General features: G+C 41.1%; 1 protein-coding gene across 2 annotated transcripts; it reads left to right on the forward strand.

Moving 5' to 3' along the window:
- The first annotated feature begins 1,958 nt into the window (after positions 1 to 1,958).
- On the forward strand, positions 1,959 to 6,337 carry LOC103703353 (uncharacterized protein At3g28850-like). Of its 2 annotated transcripts, none has more exons than XM_039127271.3 (2): positions 1,959 to 4,233; positions 5,993 to 6,337. In XM_039127271.3, exon 1 carries the CDS (start codon positions 2,758 to 2,760, stop codon positions 4,075 to 4,077), a length of 1,320 nt encoding a protein of 439 aa, XP_038983199.2. In that variant the 5' UTR covers positions 1,959 to 2,757; the 3' UTR covers positions 4,078 to 4,233; positions 5,993 to 6,337. The 2 variants fall into 2 exon arrangements, with proteins under 2 accessions (XP_038983199.2, XP_088557680.1); XM_088701554.2 differs by lacking the exon at positions 5,993 to 6,337 and adding an exon at positions 4,303 to 4,616.
- The last annotated feature ends 7,967 nt before the right edge of the window (positions 6,338 to 14,304 follow it).

Raw genomic sequence — 14,304 nt, forward strand, 5'->3', positions numbered from 1 at the left:
GTCTTACTTTCAACCAAGTGGTTCCGAGTTCGAAATGCATGGGCATCGACTAAATTGTAGAGACTGGATGCTTTCTGCTCGGACATGGGGTTTTGAAGGACGTATCGCTCTGCTAGTAGCCTCGGTGGTGCCAGGTGTGACGTACTCACACGTGATATTCGTGTCGGAGCCCAGAGGGATAACCGAGCCGGGCCCACGGGTGGGGAGGGTATGAGTAAAACCGGTCTGGGTGCCCAACACACGGTCATTTCTGCCTGTATCGAACATTCTTCTGCCGGAGTGGGGGCAAAAAAAAAAATTTGCGGCAGACTGGGTTGTCTCCACAACACATCACTTTGGAGACGTCATATGAAGGGCATTGGAGCAAGTGCTATTGGTACTGGAGCGCGTTTTATACGGTGACTATTTTGAGCGTACTCGGTTGTTTGTAGTAGGATGCCGGTGTGCAAAAAAAATAAATAAAAAATAAAGCCATGCAGCCGACGGGCCAGAGGAGGCATTCGTTTCCTGTTGGGAACTCAACATGGGATCAGTTGCTGCCGGGCTTCATTCCATTCTCGGAAGCGCACGTGCAAACACCATCCCAGAAGGCCTTTATGTGATATTTTATTGAAGCTGCTTTTCTTGTCATCACGTGCTCCCGATTTCCCTGCGTGATTGGGGGGGTACCCTGACGCTATTTTATGCTCGCCCGCTGGTGAGCGCAAAGTACCGCACGCTCTCCAATTATCGTTCCATTTTTGTACGGTAGATTTCGGATGGGATACACCCCAATCCACGAAAACATTATATTCCATAGGACGTTCGCCACTTGGTTGTCCCCTGTCGCCGATCACAATCATTTTAATTAATGACAGCTGAGTCTTGAGCCGAATCGTCCGATTTAGCTGATTAAAAAAATAGTTTCAGCTACTTAAAAACTAAAACCTAATTAAATCTGAATCCGGTACTAAATCATAAGCACCGATCGATATATAAATATTTTGATACTAATACAGCAAACTTTAATTATGATCAAACATGCATTTCGATGCTATTCTATAAAAATAATCATAATTATATAGTACAAATGGTGTAAAATATAATTTTTCCCCATCTAATAGGTTGCATTTTAGTAAAATCTAAAATTTACCTTCTATTTAGCTGAGCCCTACATAATTTACTGTTCTGAAGTAGAAGGCTCAATCCAAATATGGATGCCCATGATCGGTAAATAGATCTTCTCTAGTCTAAAAGGGAGGGGGAACATAGCTATGTATGCAATCTGAGTTTCGTGGCCTTTACTTAGCAAGTTTGCGTCTTGGTGCACTGCAGTAAAAATTAATTATTGTGGTTGTCTTTATTGATATTTTTAGCAGAGGTGCGCCGAGATACGCGGTAATTGGCGGCGTGCACGCCCTTTAGGGCGTAATTACGGAAAGTGGAGAGGAAAAGGATCCGAACTCTCAAAAGAAGCCAACAGGACATATCTGCACGGAATCTTAGAAAGGAAAGCGATCCTGTGGCAGCTTTTGCATCAAGTTTTGGTTAGATATCGTTTTAGAGAAATAAAACTGGGTGAAACGAATGAGAGCAGGTTTTATAAATTACAAGTTTATTTTATCTTTGGTAAAAGATCATGTTAAATTTAATTTTTTATGAGAATGTGTCTTGATGAGAAAGTTTTAAAATATGCTCTCTGGTTGCTTGCTGGAGTTTGAAGCAAAATTTTTAAGAAAGTAGACAATTTGTTCTTAACAAACCCTACCATCCTCTAAAATTTATATTTGGCTGAAGATCCAAACTTCTCTTTTCTGCTGTAAAATTCCACCTGCCCCATGTAATTTGATCACATACCAACTTCAAACCGCGAAACGTCGCCGTTCCCCACCTCTCTCTAGATGCCACGTACCTAAAACTCGCTGGGCCCCCGAATACATTGACCGCCTGAGCGGGCGAAGGGGCGAAGGAACGCAGCGTCACCTTCGGCTGAATGTTTCCTCCCACTATCCCCCCGCCCTGTCCTCTCTGTGTCTCTCTCTGTCTCTCTAGCTATTGGGAGGGGAAGAAAGGAGAGCATCGCGGCAGGTTTCTCTCCCCAGAAATCTCGGCGAGGCCTCTAAATGCTAATGGACAAAGAAAGACACAGATAGAGAAAGAGATAGTAGGAGTAAAGGGGAGCTGCTAGGTTGATAGAGAGGCCAGAGTCATCGCAGATGGTTCCTTTGCTTTTGACTTGTGCCTGCCGACTGCTCTCCCCCCTGCCTTCATTTTCTTTCTCTTTTTCTATAAATTTCCTTCTCTTTGGCTTTTGATATCTTCGTCATGGGTGACGACTCCTCCATTCGATGACCCACGGCCCGGTCTCCACCGACCTTGATCCTTTCTCGACTCTTCTCCCCTCTTTTCTACCACGTTTCATCCTCCCCTGCTTCCCCTGTTCCTGGCCTCGCCGGCCTTGGCTCCACGAATTCAATCCTATCGAGGCAGTTCGATCCGTTTCTGCTCCTCGGTTAACTTTACGGCATCGAAGTCCTCCCCCTGGTTTATCGGATTGATTGTTTGTATGCTTTTTCTGGATCAAAATCGCATCTTTTACGCTTCTCGCCGTCCCAAAAGTGTCTCCTTTCTCTGGAATGTCCGTCACAATCGTATTTTTTTGATTCCGACGCGTTCGCAGATCCCGATTTGTTTGTTACTCTCGAAACCCTGTATTTAGCCTCTCATTGATTCAGTGAAAAAGAAGTGGGCTTCAATTTCCCCTGTTTTGGTCCGCGCATGGGTTGCACAAGTTCGAAGCAGGCCCGCCGAGACCGGCAGAGGACGCCGTCTCCGTACTGCTGGAGCTACTCCGGGCCCCTCCGTCCCGCCGCCGTCCACGGCGGCCGAAGGAAGGACGACGGTTCCCACGTGGTCACCCTCGCGGCGTCCACCTTCGGCACACTCAAGCTCGACAGCGGCCCGAGCCCCAAAGACCTAGCCGGCTCCGACGAGAAGATGATGAAGACCTCCAACGACCGCGACCGCCTCGCCAACGAGCTTTGCAAGGCCAAGGCCTGGTCGGAGATGATCGAGCGCTGGATACCGAAGACCCCCTCCAAGACCCCACCCAACGAGCCGGAGACCATCAACGCCTGGGAGCTCATGGAGGGACTCGAAGACACCAGTCCCCTCCGCCCCCCCTTCTCCGCTGGCGGCGTCGACCGCTCCTTCTCCTTCCACAGCACCCGCGACGCCCTTCCGGCGCCGGAGTCCCTTTCCAGATCCAGATTGGCTAACGGACCATTCTCCCCAGAGCCCAGCTGGATGCAGCTCAGCCCTGGCGATTCGATCGTCTCCGACTTCGACCCCGAGGTCCTCTCCACCTTCAGGAAGGCCCTCGAGGAGCTCTCTCCGCCGCACCCAGCCCTCGGCCAGTCTCATGAGCCACCAGAGAAGGTGACAGAGTGGAGATATTCCGGCGATGTCCCGAAATTCCATGGAATTGTTCGAGCTCGGATCGATGCATTTCAAGAGAAGATCGATGCGAGGAGGTCTAGTTTCAACTCCAGCGCCGCAAAGGTGGCGCCTTTGGATAAATGCCCGCCGGGCAGCACGGGAAAGGTGGTGATCTACTTCACAAGCCTCCGAGGAATTCGGAAGACTTATGAGGATTGTTGGTCGGTGAAGGTAATACTACAAGGATATGGCGTTCGCATCGATGAGAGGGATGTATCAATGCATGGGGGATTCAAAGAAGAGCTGAATGAGCTCCTTGGCACCGGGTATGGCTGTTGGAGGTTGCCGAGAGTCTTTGTTGATGGAAAGCATTTGGGAGGGGTCGATGAGGTGCGGCAAATGCACGAGGCTGGAGAATTGGGGACGGCAGTGGAGGGCTGCGAGATGGTGGCTGTTTGGAAAGGCAGCGGCGTCTTGGATGTATGCGAGGGGTGCGGCGATGTGAGGTTCGTTCCATGCACGACTTGCTCAGGAAGCTGCAAAGTGTATGTAGAGGAGGAAGAGGAGGAACGTGAGGAGGGGGATGAGGAGGTCGGAGGGTTCCGGCGATGCCCGGATTGCAATGAGAACGGGCTCGTCCGGTGCCCGCTATGCTGTTGAGATTTAGTAGGCTTAATTTGGGGTGTTGCAGAGTGTTTTAGTGAAGTGCTTGATGGATTGTGATAATATGTACAGAGGGGAGATCAGAAGTGCAAAGCTAAGAGAGCTTTGGAGGAACATAAGGTTGAGAGTTTTGAGAGAATCTTCGAGACACAAGTAAGTTCTTCTTCGTCTTTCATGGCTCTATTTTTTTCTTCTTTTTTACTTTTCTTCTTTTTTTTACAGGTTCTTTGAGTGGAGAAGACAGAGAATTGAAGTGCATTTTATGTGTAATAAAGAAAATTGAAGCAATGCAAGATGGATTTCAGTTACTTCTTGTTCTTCTTCTTATATTTCTCTTGAAAACTTTGCTTTATTAGATATATCTTTTTGAGCAGAGTTCTCTCAGACATATCAATGTTCTTTTTCTCTGTCTCATGCTTTGTTTGTTCTTGTTTTTCATTTTCTTTAATGGCTTTTTGAGTGCAATAGTTAGGGAATTATATTTCATTGCTAACAAACTGAAAAATATTTAAGCAATACTACTTGGATTTCAGTTATCAGTTGTCTTATTTTTGTTGTTTTTATTTTTATTTTCATTTGACCTCAAAATCTGTGGCTTCTTATCACCTTCCTCTCTGGATGTTTATGTTGGCATCTTCTCATTTTTTTCGAAAAATGAGACAAGTTGGAGGTATCTCTGGCTCTCTATGCCAGCCCAGGTCCTAAACTTTGTTACTTTATGCATGCCGATGATACTGCAGCCATCCAAAGGTATCATTTGTGGATCCTCATTTTGTTTGAGGATCGAAAAGCTCCTTTCGAAGCAGAAAAAGGTACTACAAAAATACTCTCCAAAAACTATTTCAAGCAAAACCTCTTCTATTCATCTAGGATTCTCACAATGAGTGAGGATAATAAAACTGGTCATTGGTCGGTGCTCTTGGCATTCCAGATTTAGACTTGATTGTTTGTTCTGTAGGAGGACAGCTTTATTTTTTGGTTCTTGTTTATCCTTCTATTCTTTCTTATATTCTTTTTGGTTTTCAAATGAAAGATGGTTGGGCCTTTGTCTGTCTTTTCCTTTAAAGAAAGAAAAGAGAAGAAAAGAAGAAGAGGAAATCCCGGCATTGGCAATTCAGAACCTAAACACGGACTGATTCAAGACTTACCGTCTCTAGAGTGTGCAGGAGGCCAGCATTATCCTTGTTCTTCTTTTTTTCTGTGGAAAAAAGCAGATATTATTACTATTCCCCTCTTTGACTAGGACAGCAAACTCTTCAATTCTCTTAGATGGGTGTCTGGATACCTAACTAGGATATGTACATTAAAGCCTATAGTTTAGTTAAGGGACTCTTCTGAACTTATGGGAAGCATTAGGTAGTAAGATTCTGAATTTTAATCCATTTCTATGTAATGCACCTTGTTGGAATAAACATGGCATCTAATAGTAGTAAATAATTCAGCCTATGGATACTTTATCAGAGAAAAAAAATGATGAGAGTACTTCAAATATAATAGCATGGCTTGGTCTTGGTACAGATTTACTCCTCCAAAGACCAGGTTTCAAGGGACAGATATACTAAAAACCTTTCAGTTCATGGTGGCCATATTTTACATGAGCTTTGTCAGCTTGAGACCAAGACCTTTCAATAGGATGTGGCTTAGCAAGTGTCTAATATTTAATCTAGGATGGAGTCAGATGGTATAAATTTTTTTTTTTTTAATTTGGATTGATTGCAGATGGACCTCTTTTGAGTTTAATAAGCTAGGGCTGAATTTTAGACTATTAATGCACTAGCACTGTATCGATGCATGATAACGCAACATATGACCTCTATCTTCTTTCCAAGAATTCCTGAAACTATATCCACACTATCAGCACTAGATCAACATATAAATGATGCTATGGTACTAACCACTACCAATTTCGCAGTGTGTCAGCATCATCTCAAGTTGCTTTCTCTCCAAATACATAAGTAGCACCAAGACTGATGTCAAGCTATGGACACTTGTGCAACAGATCCAGGCGTTAATGAAAGCAATTCTGTTATATAGTCCTTGTAAGCTATGAGGGATCTCTCTTCATACCGAACAACAGAGAAAACTAGAGAAGATCTCATGCAAGAAAAAAAATGAGGATAAACAATTGACATGGATATGCTGTACATGTCTGAAAAAGATATGATGTTCAGAACTAAATACTTGCAATGATGTCTCTAATTTATCAATGATAATATCTGAGAATAAGAGTTGAGCTTGTTCATCGGAAATTTGACTAGTCAGGTTTATGTGATAGATCTGCATCAATATGCTGGAATGATGGTGCCAAAATAGACTCCGACTGTTCTATAATGACTTGATCAATAGCTTGTAAAACAGACTATATGCCGAACCCTCTCGAGCCTTGACATAAATTTGAAAACTTTTTGCCTTGGATTTCCTCTTTGCAGTTTTGCTGCAGAAGAATTCATATTTCCCAAATTCAGATGCACTTCTCCTGATTCTACTCGTGTGCTAGCAAATAGAGCATCTAATGGACCGGCAACGAGCAACAACAAAAGAAGATGCCAGCATGGTTTTGACTGTTGGGTTTTGACCCACATGACCACAACGTGGTCAGTTACGAGGATTACCGTAACTGTCTCCTTGAGAAGTGGAAGCATAATATCCTTGATTGTAGGATATTCGAAGGGGTCTCACCCTCTGCCCATAACGTGAACACAAAATCGGTCTCCATCACCGTGTGTTTGAACAGGGACTAAGAGGGAGAAACGAAGCTTGAAGTTCATCAATCTCATAGATCCAGGTATGCTTCCCTTTTCGGTTCATGATCCTATTTACAGATGTAGATGGTTTACATTGACTACATCTTGTGCCATTGTCATGGCTTCCCTTGGAGTTGTGGGGAAACGGTTGGCAGGCGCAGCCTGTTCAGGTTAGTAGCAGAAGATGTCAGAGGATTGTTGCAGCAATTGGATAAATGTGCAATGAAATCAAGTTCCTGCAGGAAGATTTGCAGAAGAGTAAACAAAAGAAGACTTGCTATTTCATCCAGTAACACAATGCAAGCATGCAAGAAAAATCTCTGTCGGTCTGTCCAAATAAGAGAAGTCTTGTGATATCTTAAGCAGCAAAAACTATTCATCCCTAAAACCCAAGCATCAGTTATATGACTATAACTACCAACAATATGTAACAATCATGCAAAATAAACATAATGCTACTGCTACAAGAGAAACTACAACAGAATGCACAAGACATTGGCATGGTCCAATCCAAACCAGACAGCATTCACAATCTGACTTAAAAGAAGGGTCAGAGACACCCAAACAGTTATTTACCTTTTGGAACTGGATAAATTCTTTCTTAAAGAATATTTGAGGAAGTTCGTTCTTAAATAATATAAAAGATAAAGCTAGTAAAGCACTCTCAACAATCCACATATGAAGCAAATAGGGCCTTCTATGCGTAGAGAAAGAATCGTGTCTAAGAAAAACTAGTCAAGGGGCCTTCAAATAACCAACCTACAGTCACCCATTAATATTTAAATCTTCAGATAAAACACTAGTTAAGCGGTCAGAATTAAGTTCGAGACAAAATCATTTATCTGTTTGCGACTTGTCTTGGTCCAAAACTGGTAGTCTTGTCTTTAACTGAATCTTCATTTGAGTCTTTTTAAGATATTTAATTCAAACCAGAGTGATTTTGCTATTTCTAGGCAACCTTGGTTTGTCATTCAAAATTGGGATTGAGATAAATTTTATATGCGCTGGACATAAATCGTATATGTGCTTGCATGAGAAGGCATATCAAAATAGGTGTTCTCACCTCTGTTATGCCCATTGTCACTTCCCTAGTTAACAGTTCGATTTCTGAAAGATAAAACCATCCCGGACCTCTGTTCTTCTTTAGCTTTACCATTGAGGATAAACAGCCTCTATAAGAAATGTCGACTGATGACTTAACTTGTCACACCCCGGACTCGCCACCCGAGTCAGGCATGTGACATGGCTACATACTCTTTAGAAAAGAGCCCTAGAGAAAATGCTAGGCCTGAAAAACTTATTACAACCTCAATATCCGAGAGCAAAAATGATATTCATAATAAACAACAAACTTGTACAAAATTAAATTCATTTGTCCATCCGGTGATAATGATGCTCTATTTATTCCTTCTTTTCTCCTATGATCTCAACCATAGCCAAGCAACTATAATCAAATACTAAGCAACTTGCAACCTTCAACTCTGAAAAGAAAAAAAATGGGGGGTTGTGAGCTTTACAGCCCAATAAGAATCTCTATACATTCATACCAATATAATAATATAGTTTGAAAATAGCAATAAGCGACACTAAAATGAAAACATAAATTATGAAATCTCTTTCCAAATATCTATTATAACTCCATTAAACCAACAATATCCTCATACACATGCGTCAAATATCCGGCTTATCAAAAGAGATAAATATCACAAATACCAATAAGTAAAACCTTTTATTCAGCATTGGTTTCATGTGTCTTATCAACTGTTTCTCATTATCTCAATACTAGATTCTATAACAATTATCTTTTCGGCTTTGGACTAACTAAGATCATGATCCAGTCCAAAACTGTTAAACAAAATCCCAAGTGTTAAACCATAGAGGCTGTCCCATGCATAAACCCGTAGAGGTTGTCCCATGCATAAACCCGTGGAGGTTGTCTCACACATAAGCCTGTGGAGGCGATCCTACACATAAGCTCATGGAGGCTATTCCATGACAAGGTTAGTTCAAAGTCCAACTATATCTTATTCGTCTGATTTATATGTTACTCTTGTCAAATCAATTTTTACTTACACAGTATATTTCTCTCAATTTAAAGGTATCATTATTTACATAATCATGTTTTCAATATCTAATACATATAATGACCGTATAAGTATATTTGTACTGAAAATTATATAAAAACATATCATCACATGCCAAACCAGATCTATCGATATAAATCTCATGATGCAAATCTTACGATGTAAATCTCATGATGCAAATTCAGTAGTTCAAACTAATAAACATGTATATATATATATATATATATATATATATATATATATATATATATATATTAGTAACTAATTATAGGGATTCTTATCTCTACTGTAATCGAACACATCTACCAATCGACGCATAACATATCTAGTCAATTTAACATCAATATAAAACTAGGTTATCTCCTATCAATCACTTGACATATTGATTAATCAATTATTTAGTAATTACCTAATTTTAGAGTTCTAATATTTAAATTATCCATATTCTCTATCCTCTTTTAATTGAGAATTAAAATAAATAAAGGATTAGGGCCTTATTTCGATTTAGAAACTAGAGTATAAGATCTCGTTGGGCTTCTTTCTGTTCAGATGACTGCAACTCAATACAAAATCAGGGCTGATTATGAAAATAGATTTGTATAGAAAGAAAAACAAGACCAATTAGGTGGCGGCACCAAGTGCCCAGATTCAATCACTATGGTGCATACCAATTCTTTTGATTAAGAAAGAAATCAGTCTCCAATCAAAGCAAGAAAACATGTCAGGTTGTTAGATGACTAACAAGGATCAGAGTGGAAGAAGGATAGGGCCAATGAGGTAGTAACATCTGGGTGCTTGGATTAATTGGATCTGGATAGTCTAACAATTCAACTCAAGAACAAGAGTCAGGCTATAGTATCGATAGCTCAATAAAGATTGATGATGATGATGATAAAATTCAAACTTGCTCGGTAAGTGCTATGGGGGGGGGGGGGGGGGGGTTTACTCGGGAAGATCGCAATGATGTCAGTCCAAAATTTGCTACGGGGTTTACCAAGAAATATGGAGAGGAATAAAGGAGAGAGAAGGGTTCTCTACTAGGTCAGAAGCTACATAGAGAGAGAAAGAAAGAGAGAAATCTCTCTTCTCTCTTCATGAATAGGGAAGTTCATCCTCCCCTTCATCTTCGGTCAGAACCAAGGGCATTGAGGGTGGCCCAGCCCCGACGACGGTGACCACCGGCAGCTCTCAACCGCAATTATCGCCGGCAGCGGTGGCCGGCCAATACAAAGAAGAAGGGAGAAAGATTATCATCATGAAACAACCATCATTCATTCTAAACCATAGCCCCCCCTAACAATCAACCATATGATCACCGAGGTCCTAGAAGACAGCAAAATCCAGCCAATCCCAGAGGTCGACGGCGGCAAAACACGAAAGAAAAGGGGCGTAATAGAGCACCTTATTTTGGATCAAATTCCGGTGATTTGCCAGTGCAAATCAAGAAAAAAGTGGCTAGGAGACTAGAAAAAGAAAGAGAGAGAGTCAGACGACATTTACCTCGGTCCAACGAGGTGATCTAGAGGATTTTTCGGCGAAGAATCAAGGGAGAAATCTGAAAAAGGAAGACGTTTGGACCTTATGGCTCAGGTGTTCGTCGATAGAGCTCGAAGGAGAAGGAGGGAGCCTTAAATAGATGGAAATCCCGAAGATTTTGGATAGGCTCACCCTAGGGCTCTCGGAGTCCACCGGAATCGGGGGAGGAAGAAGACTACTCCTGACCAAAGTCTTCCTCCCTCCGCCCCTCACGTGCAACACACATGAAACTCAATGGGCCCTGGTCTCAGGATGGCCCATTAGCCCAGGTGATGTTGGGCTATCACTTAATTATCTCAATCACGTTGAGGAAACCCTGATTATTTGTTTCCTCATCTATCTTGTAAATATGGACGGGGAATATATTTAACCATCTCTTTGTTTCTTCAGTTACCAGCCAAGTGTAAGAGTTCATTCGGATAAGTTGGGATTGGTCCCAAGACTGTCCTGCCATTGTTCCAACATCTCGATTGGCACACTTTGGGACATCCTCCATCCCAAAATGTTGGGATGGTGTGGGACGGCGGCGCATGCCATTCCATGGATAAATCAGGACAGTCCCATCCCAAAAGATTTAAAACTTTGCTTATAACCATTTACTCCTCATACAATTTCAAGGAAAGTCTCTTACTTCATCTGCGTTCCATAAAAAAAAAATGTCCTAGTTTAAATGTTATTAAAGACAATGATTTTCATTTAAGTATAGGAGCAGTTTGTACTCGGCAGTGGGTGCTAATATCTCCCCTCCTTGCCCCTTGCTTAATGATTTTCCTTCTCTCACCTTCATCTCCTTTTGATCCTTCATGTTTCTTTTCTCCTCTTTAATCTTGCATACATCTTCCCTTTCATTTCCTCAATGAAAGTAATTAGACTGTTGCCTACTCTTTCTCTCTCTCAAAAAAAAAAAGAATTTTAGAAACCACCGAGAAAGAATGAATTTTAGAAAATGAATTACGGATTTTGCTGTATGCCTATTCCTATTCCTATTCCGATGGGATAAATTGGAGATATCTAACCGATAATTGGAGAAAACCGGCATCAGAATCTTATTCTACAAAGAATCTAATGGTTTTAAAATGGTAGCAACATAAACAACAGCAGAATTCAAGGGTTTGGAAAGGGGACTTAGATAGAAAGCATCATATACGATCAGCTACACAATAATGTGTCATCATCCCACATCAACTGATAAAAGAATACTGCATAAGGCTGTAAATGGGTTGGGTTGGCCTATAACCCGACTTGCTTAGACCAAATCCAAGCCATTTTGGAGAATCCGTGGGGCCGAGTTGGGTCTTAAAATTGGACCCATTTCATTTTTTGGGTCGGATTTGGATTTACTGAATTTAGACCCGACCCGACATATTTGAAATTTCAATAATTTTGGGTTTTCAATCATACAACCCGCCCCGCCCCAACCCAACCCGAATTTATAAAATTATTTGGGTCCTCAGGCTACAGCCCGTGGGGGTGCAAATAAGTTCTGAAGCCATCGATGGGTTGACCCGACCCGGACCCGAACCGGACCCAAATATTTTGGGTTGGGTCGGGTTATACAGGGATCCGACCCGGCTCAAATAACTTGTTGGGTTAAAAATTGTAGGGTGGACTCAATCCGACCTGACCTGATCTTCTACTAGGTTGGTCTGGGTCCAAAATTAGAACCTAGACAAGAAACCGGATTGGGTCGGGGTCATTCATGACCTGACCCGACTCGATCAGACCCATTTGCATCTCTAATGCTACAAAGATTTACAAGCCTGGATCAGTCCTCCATTTTAATAACTTAAAGTTTTTTTTAAGGCTACGAAACCGTGATAAATATTGTATCAGAGGATCCTAGCCTTATCATCGTTTTGAAGGAGAGAAGATCCAATTTGATATAAATGAATTTAGATCTAAAATTTATTACTCTCTTCAATTATCATTTGATAGAAATGAACGGGTCATGATTCCTTTAAGTTTGCTGCAGAACGCATCTAGCTTAAATCAAGTCAATTTCTTTCTGTTCCAACATTGCAAGAGCCTATTTTGGGATTTTGATGAGATGTAGGGTGCTAACTTGAAATCCATGCTTGATTTATGTGTCTTAATGTTATATTCATGTCCAGAGTTAAATTTCTATTTTTTTTTTCTTTTGAATTTTTATAATTATTGAAGAGTCTAGCTATATACCTACTTTCTTTCAAGATCTCGTATATTAATGCTGCGAAGATGTCCATAGGTGGATTTGTGGACTAACGGCTTATTGCATGAATTAAGAAATTTTTTTTTTATTTCTTGGGCAGCTGCAATGGATGTTGTCTTTTTGAGTTTAAATTTGCATGACTAAAATGTCATTTTTGTGACATGTCGTTTTGCTGTTTGATTTTGCACGGATCAATTAGGATTTATCACCGCATTGGTCTCATAATTTAGTGACCATGGGCTGCTTTATTCCTATTTTTTCGACTATTTTAATGGGATACTTCCCCCGAAATTCGGCCACTTTCTCTCACCAGAAGTCTCTCTAGTACTAATGACCAATTGGCGATGATGTGGCATAACATATGAAAAATTTTATTTTTATGATGTGGCATATAGGTGATGATGACATCGTATAGTATATAGGTGATGACGTTACGTGTGCCGTAGAATTTACTGTCCCAGAAGTGTGTAGTTGCCAAGTACCACATCATCATTCATATGCCATGTCATCTCCTATATACCATAAATTATGTTTCCTCTAAGTTTTACAAATATTTTTACATGGGTGATGATGTGGCATACGAGTGAAGATATGGCACATGAATAATAAGATGCCGCTCGGTGATTGAATATTTTTGGGCAAAAAATTCTGCAGCACGTGCCACATCATCCTCATACGCTGCATCATCACCAATCAACCACATAATCACCTATTTAAGCAGTTTCTGTCGTGTAATCACCAATTAATGCTAGCAAAATCTTCTAGTGCGAGAAAGTGACCAAAATCCAAGAGAAGAACCATATTAAAATAGTTGAGAAAAAATATAGACCAAATTTGAGCTTTTAAAGTTTAGGCACTTATTAAATTTTTTATTTATATTTGGAAGACCAAAAGTATAATTAACCCCCAGAAATATATACTGGTTTTCATGGAGTTTCATTAGCTCGGCTGGAAATGTTTTTTTCTCTAAAATAATGGATATATGAAAAACACCTGCCGTGCAGCAGCCATTTAAACACTCCAACTCTGAGTGGAACTCTCATCCTCCAAATGCACTCGGCAGATAAATACCGCCATAGAGATAAAAGCATTTCATGCAATCTGCTGACTCAAGACATGTTTGATGTCTCTAATTAAGCATGAGGTAGGTATAACTGACAGGCCTCCTTCACTATGTGCTCAGAAGAGTGGTGGAATAAACCTAGTTGCCAAGAGCCATTGTTCCATCTAGTTGCCACCTTCTAATCTTTGTTCAAAGCAATTGCAAACAAGGTCAGGAGCAAGTGCTTGAGAGTGAAATCACCTAACCATTTATCACGCCAAAATGGGACAAACTCTTTCCATGAACCATCTCTGTCATCAAACAACTTCCACCACCATTTACAAAGCAATTATCTGTTAAAAGATCCAAAACCTCATCAAAACAGAAAAGCTTCCATACTATAACAGGAGGTGAAGCAGAGGGAGAGAAGCCCTCGTCCATCAATGCATGTGAGAGGTAAAGTTGAGTAATGAAAATAATTAAGAATAAGAATCTCATGACTGGCCGGGAAACGACATTATATTATATAGCGCCGGAAAGAAGGTATTCCCATATAGCTAAGTGCTTTTGTTGAACCCTATCTAAGTATCCCAATGACAAAGAGGTAAATAAGGATGAAGCCTTTCTATC

This window comes from Phoenix dactylifera, chromosome 7, assembly GCF_051530095.1.
Source record: "Phoenix dactylifera cultivar Ajwa chromosome 7, Ajwa_hap1_PhDact_Kaust_v1.1, whole genome shotgun sequence".
NCBI lineage: Eukaryota > Viridiplantae > Streptophyta > Magnoliopsida > Arecales > Arecaceae > Phoenix > Phoenix dactylifera.

What these genes read in the sequence shown, in the direction of transcription:
- LOC103703353 (XM_039127271.3), top strand. Translation starts at nt 2,758, where the DNA reads ATGGGTTGCACAAGTTCGAAGCAGGCCCGCCGAGACCGGCAGAGGACG.